The following is a 15367-nucleotide window of genomic DNA, read 5'->3' on the forward strand; positions in this document are numbered from 1 at the left end:
ATAAGATTACGGTTACGATAGAGTGTGTATTTAAACTGGCCGATAATTAACTGAACTGGACGAAAATCGACTGAACTGGCTGAAATTTTCTTGAAGTGGCCGAAAATTTCTTGAACTGATTGATGACTGGCTTAACTGGCCGAAAATTAAATAATCTGTCCGAAAATGTAATCATTTTGCCAAAAGCGAACTAAAGTGGCCGTAAATCGATTAAATTTACCGAATATTTATTGAACTAGATGACGATTTATTAAACTGGCCGACGATTAGTTAAACTTACCGAAAATGAAATAAACTGGCCGAATATGAAATGGTATGGACGAAAACAAGCTAAACTGATCAAAACACGACTGAACTGACCGAAACTTTATTGATATGGCCGACGAATGATTAAACTGAAAAGAAAAGAAGTAATTTGACCGAAAATGAAATAAAATGGCCGAGCATGAAGTAATTTTTATGAAAATAATATAATTTGCCCGAAAATTGGATGAACTGGCCGAAAATTCAATGAACTGCGAGACGAATGTCTAAACTAGTCGAAAACGAACTAAACTGGTCAAATATTTTATAAAATCATAGAAAAACAAATCAAACAAGGCCAAAAATAAATAAATCCTTTTAAAATCTTCATAAAATCAGCACATCTTAAAGTCCCAATTCAACTTCCTCATAAATTTAACTTTAAAACATTCTCAAGTTTGTCATTAAATATTTATGAGCAACAAAAAAAAATCATCGAAAATTCTAAAAATCACATTTGTGTAAAATAAGAAATTTCCAAATAATTTTACTCCCTCGACATCCATTTTTAAGCAGCACAGAGCATCTTTCATCTAATCACATCACACTCAAACTTCATAAATCGTAAAATTTCACAAGCATTACAAACTCACAAGAGATTTTCATCACGAAAAAAATCATTCAAAAGCATGATGAAAGTTACATTGGACGCACAACTGAAACGGAAGCGTGAAGAAGTGAGAAGAAGAATGAAAAAAAAAATATTTTAAGAGGATTTGTGAGCTAAAATGCGCTCATTTTGAACAGATTTTAACAGCAAACAGTGGATTATTAATGATGACGGAATTTCTTGTTCCTTGTGAGAACTGCAGACTTACTAAAAATTTTGTTGTTGTTGCTATAGTAAACTTAGCAAGACTGTCATGATTTATCGCATGCTGTGTTTTGAGCTTGTTTCATTCTACGTGTACGATAATGTCAAAATTAAAATGTTTGTTGATATTTACATAGAATGTTGGTCGTTAGTGATATTTTCTTTGTATTAAGGGAGTTTTGGGACCTTAAAGGTAGACATTATGGCTTTAATCTGAAATGTTAAGTAAAAATTTAGCGGATGTATCTTCAAAATGGATCCTTTTGACTCTAATGATCTCTGATTAGCAGATTATTCATTATAATTTAGGAAATGTAAATAAGGTATAGGATCTGGACAGTTGCGTCGACAGAGGGGGTCATTGGGGACACGGGTCCCCCATCCGAGAGTTTGTGGCTCCTCCCCTGAATCTAGTCAAAGCTGAGTTAGCATGACTCCGGATGACGGGCTCAACTGAATTTTAATAATGGATTTCAATGACAAAAGAAAGAGGAAGTAGATTTCAAATTAGAGTCCGACCAGAAGCGAAGTTAAGAGGTATTTGGGAGCTCAATCCTCTAACTGTTTCCGATGGTACACAATCTGTGTAAACCACTTCAATAATATTAAACTCCTACTAAATTGTTGCTTTCCAACTGAGTCGGTCACTAGAAACACCCAAAAAGCACCCGAATATGACTAATCTTTCTCTGGAATCGAACCCGGGATGTTAAGGTCATTTAACCGTTACTCTAACTACCAGGGTTCGCCCAGATGCGCAGGTTTGCAGTTTTTACTGTTCAAGATACGCATCCAGATGTGCAGGTCTGCAGTTTTCTGCATCTATCCGCATCTAATTTTGGAAATCCCTACTAACCACTAAGCCACTACTGTTTTTTCAATTTCTCGACTATAACCTTTTAAATTGCCCCTTATTACTGCTTATCAAAGTTAATAACAAATCATATGAACCACCAGCAATAGCCACCGTCGCCAAGACATTTTAAATTGATGAATTAAATAATTCTCAATGAATTTCATCACATTACTACCCCAAGACTTCAAAATCCAATTTCATTCATCATAACATCAATCTCATTTGACCTCCAACCTTCAAAAGTTTGTTTATTTCGTCAAAACATCCAAAATAATATCCAATTTTTCGACAGAAGCAACATGACTGTTCCTCGAAATTGTCTCAACTTTTCCATCAGAAACCGAAAAAAATTTTTTCGATTAGCAATAAGAACTTAGACAACTCAACCAATCAGTTGGATACAAGAAAAAATTCTGGTGAGTTTAAGCAAACAGAAGATAAATTAGGATCAATACTAACTCCTACATGAGTTTTATAATTGAAATTAATGATTTCATTTGAAATGTTCGATGCTCATGCAAGAAGAAGAGTCGAATGAAACTTCTCATTATCATTAACATTTGTATTAACATAATCAATCTAATTAAGGTTTCGTGTGTAGCAACGGATAGATGTCTTAAGTGAACTGAATAGATTGAGTGGGACTGTGATTTATATTTGGATATTTGAATGGTTTTTTCGAGATGATTCTTGAATTTTGATGGTTGTTTGAGGTTGTATTTTATGATTTATGGGTTCAAATCCTGCTGTTTTTCTGATTTTTTTGACAAAATTCTTCAATTTTGTTAGCCGTTTCGTGAAAAAAAATCTTAAAATTTTCTCTTAATCTTTGCATTCAGGCTATGTCCTATTAGAAGGACCATATTTAGGGAGAAAAAAAATCTAAAATTTCCTCTTAATCTTTGTGATTAGCCTGCGTTTCTCTAGCTGGAATATATTCAGGAGCAGGGGTTTAAGGATCAACCTCCTTTGACATTTTTGGAAAGAATTCTTCAATTTACTAAGGTTTATTGCGAAAAAAATCTAAAACAGACCCTTAAATTTTTGAAACCGATATAAAACTCCGACGCTTGCCGTTTATGATTCACTATGAAATAACTGATTCTAGCAGAATGAAGAAAACTCTCTTTACTTGGTCTTGGTAATTGGCGGATGGAAAAAAGCGATAAAGCTAGCTTTAGATACCATCTGACGGTTGATGGTCATGGATCATCAAATCTATTTCGGTAAGGATGACTGTTGGTCCTCTTAATAAGACCACAATTCGGTTGCAATTAAAACCAAATATGGTTGTACCTTCCTCTAAAATTGTCATGATATGCCGATTCACCTTAAAAATCCATGATTTATATTGTAATTTGCCATATGGTTGAATAACTACCGATACCTCAGTGGTACGAGTATGTGGCCGGGCATCATAGGACGTAAGTTCGAGTCTCACTGAGGATTTGAAAATCAACAAAACTTACTTACTTCCTTTCTAAGCCGTACAAATCAATTGTGATCCATGACCTCCCTCAGATGTCGCCTTAAACCAGCTCTACTGCCGGCTAACGTTTGCCAATTTCTGATTCCAAATGCCTTACTATCTCGAAATCAACAAAAATAATTCAAAAATCTTCAAAACTTAACCAAAAAGTTCCCACACCTTGACATTAATTGAATCGAATTAAAAACTTTGCATCCAACTTTCTCCGAAAAAAATCTTTCATCTTGAGTGGATACCATATCAACCATATCAAACATTTCCTCAACATAAATTTTATTTTCCCATTAGATTCATTCTTTCTTTTTTTTGACATAAAACATTTTAATATTAAACGTGATTTCCAGAGGCAAAATAAATTTCATAATTCATAAGGTCGTGATTAATTATTGAATTCATTGAATTATGATGTAAAATCTGTGCTACCATTTTTCCATATCACGAGAAGCCACGCACATACATTTTTGGGTTTATGAAATATTAAAATTATTAGGGGTGAAATATTTCAATTTAATTTTAATTTTAAAATGGTATTTTGTGTAATTTCGGTTGATATTAATTGATAGATGTTGTCGCGTGACTTCATATATTACTATTTTATGTGAATTTACATATTATTTTGTATTTATTTTCATAGATGGGAGATTCGAATTCAATTTGTCTTGATGTTGTGTTTTGTGCGATACGTGTCAATTTGGTTGTTAATGTTTTGTGGCTTTTAAAGTGATTTTGGGTGACAATTTCTTAAATTTTGCGGTTTATGATTTAAATTGTTGATAATTGAGGTTGGAGGACTATGAAAAATACTTTAATTAAGCATTATTTTGACTTAAAGTTGCTCAGTAGACTCTATTGGACTTTCATGGGAATTGTCCATCTCTAGACTTCAAACTTGGATGAACCAAACCCTAACAGGTAGGGTTTCTGATGCCGTTAACAAAAACGGAAAACGGGCCGTTTTTTTTGAAAAATTGAAAACGGAAAACGGCCGTTTTTTAAAAATACCGTTTTTCAGAAACTCTACTAACAAGCCAAAAGTATGCTTTCATGGTAATAAAATACAACTATTGCTCCTTAAAGTGGACTCTTTGCCTGTTAGGATAAACATAGTCTATCATAAAGTTCTATACTTACTTCGATGGCCGTACAGATCAAATGTGATCCATGACCTCCCTCAGATGTCGCCTATTGCTGGTTCTATCGCCGGCAACCGCCTGCCAATTGCTAATAAAATTCTGTAGTACCCAAAAATCCATAGGCTGAAGTCAAATTCAATTAAGAACCAACTGAGTTCTCTATAATATGCTATACTTCACAAGTGCCAGCAGAATAGAATTTCATACAAATTTCAATTGACTCAAGTCGACTTCAACCCAGGCTGAGATACTAAGCGGTATATATATATATATATATATATGAAATACCGCGGTATTTAGCTGTATTTTGAGGTATTTGTATAAATACCGCGACACTACCGCGGAGTTTCTCAGCCTAGACTTCAACTCTGAAAAATCCTCCAAAATCCCAAAAAACATACCAAAATTCACCATCAATCTCGACCATTTTTCCCATCTTAAATCTGAATTGCAAATCTCCTTATTTAAAAGTCTGTCCATCTGTCTAGAATATTTGTCTATTATGTCAAGTGTCTGGTTGTTTATCTTTTAAGTCTTCATGTTGTTAGTTACAATTTCTCATTCAGACAATTTAAGAGTCTGAAGCTAGATATGAAAGTGAAAGCAATTTTTCATTAGAAATGAATTTTTGGATGCTGAATGTATGTAAGGATTGTGCTGAATTTCAATTTTTTAAGGTGTTGTGATGTTGTTGGCTGTTTTTGAGGGTGGATTGATTTAGATCAGCGTTGGTAACCTGTGTGCCGTGGTGCACAAGTGTGCAGTTTAGCTTGAGGCTGACCACGATGATATGCCGCGATAAATCAGTGCCTGCCTACCACTTATTTTGATCAATGACTCCAAAACGTCGTCAAAGTTGAAACAGCAATTACAAAGAACTATTGGAAGTAAGCTATTGATACAGACAGTATTGCACTTGATATCGGTAATTGGCAGACGGAAGCCAGCAATAAAACCCGCTTTAGGCACCATCAGATGGAACCCATGTATCACAATTGATCTGTCCGACCAGTCAAGTAAGTAAGTAGTATGATCCATTTAAGACAACATAAAAGGCTCTATGATGATACATTTAAATCAATTGTTGCTGACTCTCCTCGGTACTGCTACTCAACATCGCAAAAAGCAAGTTCAAGACCATCCAAAAAAAAATCCTTTTGACTTTTCTTTCATCTTTAAATCTAATAAAAAAATCCACACAGAAAAAGTTAATAGGAACGAGCAAAAAAAAAAGAGTTTTACTTTATGCCTTCAAACAAGTGTTTCTGTGGCTTCTAAACCAAAAATCGTGAACAAAAAATTCAGATGTTTTTTTTTTCTCTTTTGAGGGTTATTCGGCATTTTCATTCTTAGAAAAAGAGAAATATATCGGAAAGAAGTCTTAAAGTTCTATAATGTATATTAAGCATATACAGCCGACTTTTTCACGAAAATTTATTCCATTAATATGGAATGGAATTGAGGTAAAAAGTTGTATAAATTTTCTTTTGAGTCTGAAACGGAATTGGAGGAGATTATGGGTATGTGAGGCAGGGGTGGAGGGGAGGTGGGGGCTAGGGGGTTAGGGGTCAAATTTTCACCCCTAAATCCTCAAATTTCTAGGATTTTCCATTAAAAAGAGCTGAAAATCTCAATAAAATTCCTAGGCTTCGCTCTTATTGTGGGGTATGGCTTTAGGAACTTCAGGCTAGAATTTCGTTCTTGAAGCTTCTTTTTAAGACGATTAAAATGGACCAGTGATGGACAACCTTTTATTTTTGGCAACACACCTTGATAGTAAGCCTTGATTATAGCAGCTCACGGCATACAGTTCATGGCATTTCCAACAATTTTTGGTACCATGACACACAGGTTGCCCACCACTGCCATAAATTTTCAATCATTAAAGATGAAATATAGACAAAATTTTCATAAAGACATCAAAATTCAGCAATAGCTTTAACAAACTGCTACCGTTCAGTAAAAAGCCATACAAATAATTTTTAAAATTTTTTAAATTTTTTCCCCCATTAGCAACGCAACAAACAACAGCTAAAGTAATGTACTTTAAAATATTCACATGTGTTTTTTATAGATCAAATGCCATTATCACATCTTATGTCGAGTATTAGAAGGCGAGGAAGTCTTTTAAGGAACCGCACTCGTTAATCGAAATTGAGGCAGTTCTTTTCACTTTTTTTTTTCTTCATTTTTATTCCAAAAAAGAAGCATAAAATATAAATTTTGCGCGATTTCTATATTGTGCTCCGGGGCACAGTCAAAATTGTATTGCTTTATTTCACTTGATATAGCTCTTTCAATACTCTTTTTACTGAGATATTCATGAGGTTGTGTATAGTTATTGACATTGGTTTGTAATATTGCAAAAAGTCAGCAAATTGTGATTTTTTGGCAGAGACCGTTTATTTATCCTGTTCAACACAGAGACCGTTCCAAATATGAACGATGAAATTTTTGAGGGGCATACAATTCGGATGACATGTAGCATATGTGACGAAAGCGACTAAAATGACAAACTTTGAAACCTGAATAGTCCGCAATCCTTAAAATTCTCGGAATTTCTCTTGTTTAAATCAGATTTAACACTCAAGGCCTTTTCCCACTGAGCTCCACCTCCTTCACAGATGTGCTCCACCTCATTCTCCGTTCTGCTCCTCTTCCTTCTCCACTGTACCTCACCCCCATCCCAAGGATGTATTCAGGAGTTTAGAAGTCAATCATACCTCCTCCCTCCCATTTTTGGAATATATCCTTCAATTTGCTATGGTTTTTAGCGAAAAACTCCTAAGCCAACTCCTTTAAATTATGCCGATCCATGAACCCCCTTCAAAAAAATGTCTTGCTACGTCCCTTACCTTAAGCAATACAAGTTGATTTCAGAAATGGTCGGTTGAGTAGACTTTACCATCCCTGGTCTGATTGTGGGGCTGCCATCCTTCAGACAATGAGCATTGGGTAGGCATTTGGATTCAATACTTTATTTAACCTATCCCGGCACATACTTAGCTCGGTTTTCAGCGATTTAATTGACGCTATCAGGGAATACCACGAGAAAGTATGATCTTGACATTTGGTCAGCTTCGGAGTCAGACTTCGGCTTCCCCAGTAAATGTCACGTAAATTCCAAACGTTCCCAAAAAGTTGTAGTCCCCCAAAAATTCAACAAATATTTTCCCACGCTCAATCACCAAACTTACCGTCCCCATCACTCCTAGTAAAAAAGCATATTTCTAATATTGATTTTCCTCTACCCATTTTTCACTTCCTATACTTCATGCTCATATTCTTTAAAGCAATCAACGAATGGCAGTAAATGAAAATAAATTGTTATGTCGTTAAAGTTTGTTTTACCGTTGAGCATTCTCTTCGTCATATTTATTTCGTGTATATCTGTTCTCAGTTTTTTTTTTGTCATTTTTGGCACGTTTTCAGGAGATTAAAAAAAAATGTTTTACTGCCGGATTTAGTCAGATACTCTAATTACTTTGTGAACTTCTTTGTATCGCACTTAGCATAAAATATTGTAGCTGGAATAAAAGCTTTGGGAAGTTCATAAATATGCTTTTAGATGTTGCTGTGGTGCTGTTGTGGTGATTTTGAGGGGAACTTGCTAGTTAGTGGGAATTTTTGGTTAGTGCCCGACAATTTCCTGGATATATTCTGTAAAGGATTTTCAAAATCTTCAATAAAAGCTTCAAAAGCTTTTTGAAAGCTTTCAGCTTTTTTCCAGAATTTTAGTGAAATTCTCCAAAAATCCTGCAAGGACAACAAGCCATTACCCGAGACCAAAGAAGCATACATTCAATGTCAATACGATAATATTCATATTTTTACCAAATATTGATTTTTCAGCCATAAACCCGTACCCGGTTGATGATGAGACGACAAATGAGTGTCGGTGGAAGTAAAAACGTCAATGCTCGACTTGCTTCTTGTTCCTTTACATCATCGATGAATCGATTTGATATTCGTAATGACTTACAGTACAAAAAATCAATAAAAAAGCATATTTTAAGCTTGCCTGTTAATCTTAATAGAATTCAGTTCTATTTTTGTACATTCCATTGTTGATTCAGTCACTTAATGCCCGCCATCACCACAAAGTTAAACATTAACATCGTTTAAAGGATTAGTCGAATTTACTCTAGAATGATTTAATATCCTGACCAGATTATAAAAAAGGATGGAAGACAAATTTGTTTCATTTTATTTGCTTTAGCAATTTCCATGCTTTATGGACGGAGTATCTTAGGGATGACAATGCGATAAATGAGTCTACATTCTTGACCTAAAAAAAAGTCCCCTTTTTTGTACTTGAAAATTAACTTTTGATTCCGTTGACAGATAGAAAGGAAGCAGACATAGACAGGCAAAGAATTACTCTGCATTATCAGCAATGTTGAGAATCTAAAGCAGCAATTGCTCATTCCTTTTATGACATGAATTTTCTACCCAAAAATAGATCAAAGCAACCTCAAATTATTGATGGTCCTTGTCTGTTTTTTGATGAATTTGCCTTTTGTGGCTTGATTTACTATTTGCCTATTTGTGGTTGTGAAATTGGAATTGTAAAAATTTGACCTCATTCCTGATTTTAAAGCTATTTTGAAGAATTTTGTAGTTTTGGTATTGATTTGTGTGTGATTTATGGAATTATTAGATCTTTTTGGAGGGAGGACATGGACGACACTTATGCCATGGATCTGGGTGGAAAGCGAAGTTAGTAAGTAAGAACCATTTGGATGCCGCATGGACAAAGCTTCCAATTGATCAATAATACTGTCTAATCATACCTACTGGATCACGTAAATAATACCTTAAATCAGGGACGTTGCCGGGCGGAGAGGCAGTCGGGGACGCCGGCACAATAGTGGTCTACAGCATAGAGGTTGCCTAACATTCTTATAAGCTTTAAATTGCCAATATCCAAATCATATTTTCAACTTTTCCTATTAAATCTCATCTCAAAAGAACAATCTATTTGCCTAACAATTGCCACACAAACAATGCAAAGCCACACAATTAAAAAGTCTCTAAATCTATAAAATCCATTTGTTTGTGTCTGAATTAAATGCACAAAAGGAGAAAATTGATAAAAAAGGAAGGAAAATTGAAATTGTGACAAAGATTTTGCAATCAATTGCATGGATGTGGTGAGCATACAATGTATATCTTCCTTATTCTTATCAACATTCCATCTCACTTACTCTCATATTTGAGTTTAAAATTATCTTCGAATCTGCCTCAATCGAGTCACAGTTCTGAATCCTAATTTCCTTCAATTCTTTTATTTTTTTGTGCTGTCTCGATTCAATTTCAGTTTTGAAAAATGTTACACACTTTAACATTACTTCCACTACTATATTGCTGATACATTATTCTGGGACTATTTTCTTACTCACACTCTGGATGCTTTAATGCTTTAATCGAATGCTTATGAGAAATTTTTTATTATTTTATCACAATTGAAAAGTTAGGGTAAGTTAGTTGGATGGGGTTTGAGTAATTGGGGATTATAGGGCGCATATTATGATTTTTTTTGGATTATTTTGAGTGCTGTAAAATTTTGTCATTTTAAGTGACTCAATTGCTTGTGGTACACGGCTTGGACAATATAGAGCATTGGCATAGTGAGCTTTCATGGCTCTCTGGGGCACACAACTTGGAAAATACAGTTCTAGAGCAATTCGAGGCATATAGCTTAGGCCATACTGCTCTAGCGCAATGTCGAGGCACACAGCTTGGACAATACTGTTCTAGAGCAATGTCGAGGCACACAGCTTGGACAGCGCTGACCTAGAGCAATGCAGTGAAACACAGCTTGGATAATACTGTTCTAGAGCTACCTTGGGGCACACAACTTAGACAATACTGTTCTAGAGCAATGTCGAGGCATACAGCTTGGACCATACTGTTCTAGAACAATGCCGCGGCACACAGCTGGACAACACAGAGCATATGCATACTGAGCTCTCTTGGCGCTTCGCGGTAAATTTTAGAAAATATCATAAAATTGTGGACAATACTCAAGAGAAGCTAACTTTTCGGGAATGATTAGGGAAAACCCTAGAAAATGTAATAGTTACATCCATTAAGGGCCTTTTCACTACCCTTGGGGGCAGTTCAATCCCCAAAAATCAAGACATTTCTCCCTTGATATCCCCCTTATCAGAGCCTATAATAAAGAATCCTTTAAAGTAGACATGAACTTTTCCACATAAAATCATGTCCAGCCATCCAAAACTACAAAATCACTCAACAAACCCCCAAGTCACACAAAACATCTAAGACAAAAAGTAGCTAATATAGCAAAAAAGCACTCCGGAAAGATGAAAAAAAAGAAAAATTTAATAACTTCAGTTTTGTTACGTGACAAGAAGCTAAAATTCCAATCTCAATTATTAAATGCTCATTTCTTGTCGTATCCATTTTTCCAGCTTTCAGTGTCAAGTGTATGATGATTTTACCTTTCTTTGTTTCATACAACGTAGCAGGTATAAGCTTATGATAAATGTACATAAATAGTCGTATAGCAAATAACATTCAACCTTAATAACATCGAATGTGGAAATTGAGAGCTGTAAAATAGTTGAGTATGAAAGCTTATGAGTGAATATTTGGCAAATAGGTAAGGTGTGTGCATTGAGGGGATTTGGTGAAAATCGGAACACACAAAAAAAAACTCAAGGATGAAGATTTGTGGTTGCAAATTGCATGAACAGAAGCAGCTGTACATTTGTTTAAGAGTTTGTCAATTTATCCTGATATTGGTGGATGGATTTTTTGCCGAAAAGATTGTGGGATTCATTAATGAAACTAAAGCCTTACCCCAGGCAGTTTATGAATGTTTCATATAAAACATCGAATGGATTACTCTTAAGCTTAAAACGTTTGCTGTTTGAAATCAATTTAAACAAGATGGAAATTGAAAATTGTTTGCAATATTGAGAGGATTGGAGGATGCATGTGCACTTTAATTAAAAATACCATCAAATGGAAAGTAAAATTGAACATCAAAGCTAATTTAAAGGATGTTAAGTGCTGTGTTAGGTATGGATATGTCATTCAGATGGGATTATGGTCAATCCATTCACGGTAAGACTTAGATATGCCCAGACAGCATTATCAGAAGTCTGTTACTGTGTGTTGATGCGTTCTTTATCTATCTACTTACTTACATCGCTGGCCGTACAGAGAAATTGTGATCCATGACCTTCCATTAATTTCGTCCAGAACTAGCTCTACCACTGGGCTTTGGTCGTCGTTGTTTGGTCGAGTAATGCTCTTTTATTGGTTATCAGTTTGAGTTTAAAAATGGCGGCTTGCCAGATCAACGCAATCTGTAATAGTAGTAAAGCTAGAAATGACTAAAGCCACATGTATTATGGGCTAACCACCTTTAGAAGGCTCCTAATCCATCAATATTCGAAAATCACGTAACATGTAACCTGGAAGATACCAAGCCTTACTGTGGGCAAAAGACGTCCAAAAAGCTATTCTTAACATTCCCTAATCACCAAACCGCCCCCAATTTCATCAAAACGACCTTCAAATTACATAAAATTTAATCCGTTCCAACAAGGCCACATCAAAAATTCTCATGTCCAACAAAAATAGCACTTTTTTTCCCTTGTCACAAAAAGCTGTCCTCGATAAACAACAATTGACAATGAAAAATATCGTAACAATGTCGAAAGACATTAAATCTTTTTCTGGCCATTAACACAGTTGATCATCAAAAACTGATAATGACAAAGTATTAGAAAAAAAGGGACGGAGGAAGTGTAAAGTATAGTCAATGAATGAGATTAATGAGTCAACGTTAAAAAATTATTACAGTAGATTTATTGAGGTATCCTTTTTTTGTTGGTGGATGGTTCTTGTGAAAATTTTGCTATTTTTTCGTAAAGAAGCTAGAGCAGTCAGTTCTGGAATATAACTCGAAATTCTTAATATTTAAAGGTTTACGACCCTTTGATGGCAAAAATGGACGAGAATTTTAGGAAAATCAACAAGAAGGTCCATGACAGTGAGATGAGGCTCAATCAAAAAACAGCAGATATCATGAAGGCAATAAGAGAAATTCGATGTATAAGTTCCTAAATAATGCTTTAAAAATTGTATCCACTAGTTCAGTGGTGGGCAACCTTTTATTTTTCGTGGTATGCCTTGGTAGTAGGCCTTGACCGAAGCTGTACATAGCTTACAACTCACTAGTGTATCGCAGCACACTGGTGTGTTGTCAACCTGTGAGCTGGTTCCTAAAAGGTTGGGAACACACCATTCTGCCACGACACACAGGTTGCCCACCACTAATCTAGTTACTTACTCTCATCATAATCACCACTACAACATTGATGAATCTTAAATGAAAATCCATTAGAGCAAAACATTTTTATTGTCATTGATAACAGAAAATTCATTGCCTTAATAAATTTTTTGTTGAGTATCATAAAATAAAATATTTGTTCTCCTTCATTCATGTTCAAGGATATCCCTTAAAAGAGTGCCAGTCGATGAATTAAAGAAGGAGAAAGAAGACTTAAAATAAAAGTTGTGAGGCGCTTTTGGTGGTGCTGGTGAGAGAGAGAAATAAAGGCATACAAAATATAATAAAAAAACTACATGATGAAGCATCATAAAGAACAACTTTAATCTTTTATTTCGCAACATTACTCTAATGCGACATTCCTTTGTGGGGATTTTGGTATGAATTTTTAATTCAGATTTTGGAGGTTGTTGTGGTTGTTGTATGTTCATAATGTACTAAATTAGACCATATATCTATTTTAGAATTAGCCGATTCCGAAACCATGACCCAGTCACTATTTCAAATCTTCTAAACGACCTTAGTCTTTGAAGCTCCATGTCCGCATTAATTGTTATGTTTTGGGAGTCAACCTTCTTCACCCTTTTAGAAACATCTTCAATTTTTTAGGGTTTTTAGTGAAAAAAAATGTCAAAAATTCTATAAATTTTTAAGATTCATTTAAAGAATCCAACCCCCTTTTCCCTTCATCCTCAAAAAAATTTTGTCAACACTCCTGTTTTTGAGTAGTCCAACTTTAATGTGTCCGTATTTAAGTGCATCATCGCCATTATTTAGATTCTTTCAACGAAAAACCCTAGCAAATTGTTTTTTTTTTTTTAAAAAAATGGGAGTTTTGATCCCAAAAATTCCTCCTTGAATACACATCTGTTAGAAGCATTAGGGTAAAGTACTGTTTAAGACTTAAGACTTAAACTATAGACTGTAAAAAGAAAACATCAAAATCAGCTTTCATAAATCTAGTAACAGCATGTTATCCAAAATAAAAGCCCCATATAGAACAAATCAGTTAGTCGATCCAAAATCCGACACCAGGTCGGTATGATGACACTGACATGGTGCAAGATTTGGTTTGAATCCATCATGATTCTGGCATGGTGGCCACCATGCCAAATTCACCCCAGCCTGTGTCAATTGTTTTTCATCTGCTATCCAAATTGTCCTATTCTGCCTATTCCACAACCCTCAATAATCATTCCAAAGAAATTCCGACAAAATCACCACAAAGGATCAAGTCCAAAAAATATTTTTCATACAAAAACAAAGTTCTACACATTTTTCCATCTTTTTTTTTTGGTTGGGTTGAATCTGGTTGAAACTCTTAAAATCAATTTTTATGTTTTTTCCATTTCCATTCACACTTTGTCGGCACACAAACACACAAAGAATTTTCTCTCTCTCGTCCTTAGTCCGAGTCCAATGGGATTTGTTCTTTGACAATCTGCAGGCAAAAAAAAAGGAGAAAAAAAGCATACAATAGATTAAAATGGAAGTGCAGAATTTCTGTAGTGCTCATAAAAGTTTATGTCTCGGGGACTTTAATTTAAAAGGCTGAACTTTTTTTTTTGTTCTTCGTGTCGTTCTTATCCCTTTTATGCTTTTTGGGAGGAATAAGAGGAAGAACGGAAAGAAAACTTCTTTATTATGGATGAAACATTAGAGCAAACATATAAAGTGGGAATGGAAGTAAAAGTAGCGACAACTTTTTTTCTTTTCAATTTCTTTATCTCTTCTTGCTTTTTATCACTAAATACTAAGTTTCATGCTTGCAAGACATGAATCAGCGCCAACAAAAAAAAAGAGTAAATTGAAAAGAAAAGTGAAAAGTTTTTGTGCTTTTAGGGGTTGTGGGAGCTTTTGAGGTTAGGTTTTTGTGAAAATTTTCAGAATACGGGTTTCACACCCGAATATGTAGTTTTGATTCTGGGCGATACATGAATTCATATGGCAGCCATTTGGAAGTCACTAAGAATTCACAGTTTAAGTTGATTGGGTAGAAATGCCATTTGGCTGCTTTGTGGAGATCGGAGATAGACTGGAAATATCATGTGACCACCATGGGATCCCTAAAAGTATTTGACATATTTTTCACAACACAGCATTGAAGCCGCTCTCTTTAATTGACCCTTAAGTCCATAAATACGTCTCTAAAATTGAATTCAATCAACTCTAGTTCAGACATTTTCATTAAATTTTTTAAAAATTCTAATATTTAGCAGTGTCTATCTCATGGTCACTTGTTAATATTATACCATCTTAACCCAATCCCAAGGATCAGACTGTACTGACTGAACTTTGATATTGTACAGTGCATATAGTACTTGTCTTACGGTACTTATGTGGAAGTTATTAATGTACTTTTATGTAAGAATCCTATATATCATGATTTAAAAGCCCTGCATTATGAGCTGGAAGCACTGCGATGAACAATATGTTGTAACAC

The 15367-nt window shown here is 34.9% G+C and overlaps 1 protein-coding gene across 1 annotated transcript in view; it reads right to left on the reverse strand.

The window, feature by feature from the left end:
• Positions 1–13224: 13224 nt before the first annotated feature.
• Positions 13225–15367, reverse strand: part of LUBEL (Linear Ubiquitin E3 ligase) — a 36005-nt gene continuing 33862 nt past the window's right edge. The window contains exon 24 of the mRNA XM_070635383.1: positions 13225–14365. Within this exon, the coding sequence (XP_070491484.1) occupies positions 14330–14365 (36 nt within the window). The 3' untranslated portion in view covers positions 13225–14329. The remainder of the gene's footprint in view (positions 14366–15367) is intronic.

Source organism: Chironomus tepperi, unplaced genomic scaffold (genome assembly GCF_022539635.2).
Source record: "Chironomus tepperi strain 1889 unplaced genomic scaffold, CSIRO-AGI_Ctep_v1 contig_89, whole genome shotgun sequence".
NCBI lineage: Eukaryota > Metazoa > Arthropoda > Insecta > Diptera > Chironomidae > Chironomus > Chironomus tepperi.